Source organism: Notothenia coriiceps, unplaced genomic scaffold (assembly GCF_000735185.1).
Source record: "Notothenia coriiceps isolate Sejong01 unplaced genomic scaffold, NC01 NC01_scaffold00001077, whole genome shotgun sequence".
NCBI lineage: Eukaryota > Metazoa > Chordata > Actinopteri > Perciformes > Nototheniidae > Notothenia > Notothenia coriiceps.
In genome coordinates this window covers 1-4,044 of record NW_011333778.1, presented here as the reverse complement: position 1 = coordinate 4,044, position 4,044 = coordinate 1, and the positions used below count along the sequence as shown (strand labels likewise).

At 40.6% G+C, this 4,044-nt stretch overlaps 1 protein-coding gene across 1 annotated transcript; it reads left to right on the top strand.

The window, feature by feature from the left end:
• Positions 1 to 543: 543 nt before the first annotated feature.
• On the top strand, positions 544 to 3,687 carry LOC104958658 (ryanodine receptor 3-like; the record flags this gene model as incomplete). The annotated part of the gene is made up of 3 exons (XM_010786423.1): positions 544 to 820; positions 1,034 to 1,148; positions 3,555 to 3,687. Coding segments are annotated over exons 1-3 (439 nt in total), but the record flags the coding sequence as incomplete, so codon positions are not given.
• Between the last annotated feature and the right edge of the window lie 357 nt (positions 3,688 to 4,044).

Here is a 4,044-nt window from a genome sequence, read left to right as displayed (position 1 = left end):
GATGGCTGTTTGAGGAAGCTCCCATTTATTAACATTTCAACAAACAAGTTGCATATTTGCATAACGTATTCAAGTGTTAGCATTTAGTGCAATAGTAGCTACAGAACATGTACTGTGCTGTGTAAACTGTACTGTATCACATAGCGTTTCAGACACACAAACTTTTCAACTTTCAAACTCCCAGCGCACGTACCGGCAGTGATCTACAGCAGTGGTTTTCAACCAGTGGTACGGGGACAAACTGTCTCGCTCTCGTAATGTCTGTCTGTCTTGCTCTCGTTCTGTCTCTCGTACCACTCTCTGTTCCACTGGAACTAGAGTTAAAGGTGGTGGACTGTAACCTGTAAAATCCATAGATTTAGGAGGTCCCCTAGTGGCCGTTAGCTGTAAAAATCCATAGATTAGCCGCACTGTTATATAAGCCGCAGGGTCGAAAAATGGGAAAAAAGGCGCGGCTTATAGTCCGAAAAAATTACGGTACTTGCATTATAATCTGTTTTATTGTGTTGCACTGTATTAATGGCGTGGATGTTCTCACGTCCCCAGCCAACCTGAAGGAGCTGATCTCTCAGACCATAACCAGCTGGGCTCAGGAGTCTCACATCCAGGACCCAGAGCTGGTCCGAGTGATGTTCAGCCTGCTCAGGAGGCAGTACGACGGCATCGGGGAGCTGCTCCGGACCATGAGGAAGTCCTACACCATCAGTGCCGCCTCCGTGCAGGATGCTATCAACCTGTTGGTGTCTCTGGGTCAAATCAGGTCTCTGCTGTCAGTACGCATGGGCAAAGAAGAGGAGAAACTCATGATTGATGGACTTGGGTAAGAAAAAATATTTTAAATAATGCAGTGGCTTCTCTCCCTCCCAAGTTTTTTAAACGAGTTGTGAAACATATTGTTATTCAATAGTTGTCATCACAAAATTGAGCACAATGTTGCTTACTTTTGGAAAACTGTTTTCAATAAGCTATGATATAGATTGCCTCGGGGTGTTTGACTGTTGACCTTCACAAATGACTTTCTTGTCTGTCATAGTGACATCATGAACAACAAAGTATTCTACCAACATCCCAACCTGATGAGAGTGCTGGGCATGCACGAGACCGTCATGGAGGTCATGGTCAACGTGCTGGGAGGAGACAAGTTGCAGGTACGAATCATGACCCCACAAGGATTTTGTGAATGAACTGTAATCACTTCAAAACAGTGCTATCAACCAGTCGAAGTGATTCAAATGTTTTTTCGACAAACCATCTCAACTCAAGGTCAGCTGACACGCTGTTACGAACTGTTGATGTTAAAACGTAATGATACAGAGCACCTCTATGACTTCCAACCATTCTGATTGAAAAGTTCAAGCTTAAGCTTAAGAAAGCTGACACTTGCTAGGTGAATGTACTCATTTTTTTTACGAGTTGTTGACATGCAAATGTACATTAGGTGACATGATACACATTCCTGCCTCTGGTTTCACACTCATTCTACTGACCCACAGACGTCAGTAATCTTTTTAGAAAAGCAGCAACGTGGCAACAAGTACACATATCCATATCTACTTGTTTACAAAAAAGTTAAAAAAAATGCATTCAACACAATAGTTGGACAAGTATTCAGACTGTATTTTGGTAAGTAACTCTTAATATAAGGGGGGTCCATTAACCTGAATTTGGGACAAAGGAAGCAAGTTTCAATTAATGAACCATAACAGCTGCCCCCTTAAAAAGTTCTTACTCCCATGTTAGTAAAGTCTGGGGAGTTTAAAGAAGTACATAAATCTATTAATATGGATTTTAGTTTTTGGTTTGAATCCACAGTTGTTTACCTACCATTATTTGAGTGAGAAGCCCTGACAGAGGGAAGTAAGCCAAGATTAACAACCTAATAGTCAGATAAAACCACAGGGGTAATGGAGAGGGCAGAGCAGGGCAGGGCAGGGTGACAGGAGGCCTCTCAAGCCTGTCCTTTTTGGGCAGTGCTGACAGAAGCTGAAAGAGATGGTTGTGATTTAATGCAGCGTCCAGTGCCAAGCATGAATTAAAGCTCAGACAGAAGGAGCTCAGGGAGACATTCAGGCCGTCACATGTGACTCCGGCAGTCTCACCACGCCGTCACTGACATAAATTCCTGACCAGTTTACTGCCACATGATACATGCACTTCACTTACTGTGGCCATATAAAGTGGCATTACCACGGCTTGTAAGCGCATAGTGTTTGCAATATTTACCCTTATAATTACACCTCAATGTATACATTATGATACACATCTTACAATAAGTGTAAATTCTATTTTTCAACACAGACCTTAAATAAAATGTTCCCAATCATGTGCCACACAGGGAGCATTTTCACAGGGCTGAACATTAAAGAGGAGGAAATTGCTTTGACTTTTAGGATTGGAAAACATTTGGCATGTTTGAAAGTTCAACATTTATGGAAACTGCTCTGACGATGAGTGAGATTTCCTGTGCTGTTCATATTTGCAGAGTGTAATTTGCCAACGATAACGTGTGGATTCCCTCCCTCTGGTTGTCATCTATTCCTTTTTGCAATTTCCTTTAATCTCCAGCGTAGACAGAAATGTCTTCACTGTGAGATTTGTGAGAACCTTAGGCTGAACCCACACTAGAATGAGGATGCTAGGAATGGAAAAGTATTAGATGGAAAAGAGTTTAGAGGTAAAACAGATTTTCCAGTCGTTGTTCTGAACAGAGAATACATTTTATTTACTGACTGCACCTTAAGTTTTTATCAGGGTTAAGCATAAGACTCTGCATCCTCCAGACGTATCAGAAAAGATTAAATATGTCTGAGCTCCTGCAACAGGGAAGGTTAGATAAAATCTTTGAAAGTGTTTTCTTGCATCTCTTATCAATGTCATACATAAGAGTTTTAGATTTGTATTAAATATAGTTAGTCTGAAACTCCAAAAAGCATCCTGCTGTATATGTCAAACAGAAATGGAAGACACAATCTTGCCTGGAGATATCGGAAGTTTATTTGGGACGATATATTGGAAAGCCATGCTGAGTTTACTGAAGTGTTCTGCTGTCAAACAACACAACATGTCGTCACTACAAAGAGAAAGAGTATCAAAGGGGGTAAACAGGAACAGGATAAAAGCTGGAGGCAGGGGTGGAAAAATATATTTTGTTTTTTTCACTCTTATAGTTTTTCCTATTAGCAAGATATCGCAAGAAGAAAATAAAGATTTTTGGAACAAAAGTTGTTTTTATATTAAACCTGGGCTGATTCCCAAACAAACTCAAATCTCAGGATGGATTCATTTTTAAAATACTTTTGAAAGTGCCCTCACATAGAGAGGAATATACAGTACAGTATCTGAAACCTCCAACAAAGGACGAATGGACTGCAACTCTCAGCAGAAAAGTCTAGGAGACATTGAACTTTACAGTAGGTTAAGACCATGATATGAATAGTATTCGAAATTCTGAAAAAAAAGAATAGGTATGCAGTTTGACAAATTAAATGGGTTTCAATTCTAGTGTTGCCCGTGTCAACTTCTTTTTGTCTAGAAATGTCCATTTTTGTCCACAGGAGATCGCTTTTCCCAAGATGGTGGCCAGCTGTTGTCGCTTCTTGTGCTACTTCTGTCGTATTAGCCGGCAGAACCAGAAAGCCATGTTTGACCACCTGGGCTACCTGCTGGAGAACAGCAGCGTGGGGCTGGGTAAGTGCTGGAGTTTTCAAATGAGACACCTCCGTTATCTTTTGACAGTTGCCGTACAGCATTTTCCTCAAATTACACTTCATGTATATCATTCTGAGGGACAAGACAGGTTTGCAAAATATATGGAAACATGTCAATATGAAGGATGATTGGGAGGCACTGAAGAAAATATGCTTTTCAGAAAGGAAATATAAAATGAAAGAAAGACATTTTGAGAGAAGGTCAATTAATTTGGAGGAGGCTGTGGCTCAGTGGATAGTGCTTTGGATAAAAGCTTCTAACAAATGACATGTAATGAATTCCTTGACATTTACATATTTTTTTACCTCGGTGTTGAAACGGAAAAGTTGCCCTTTT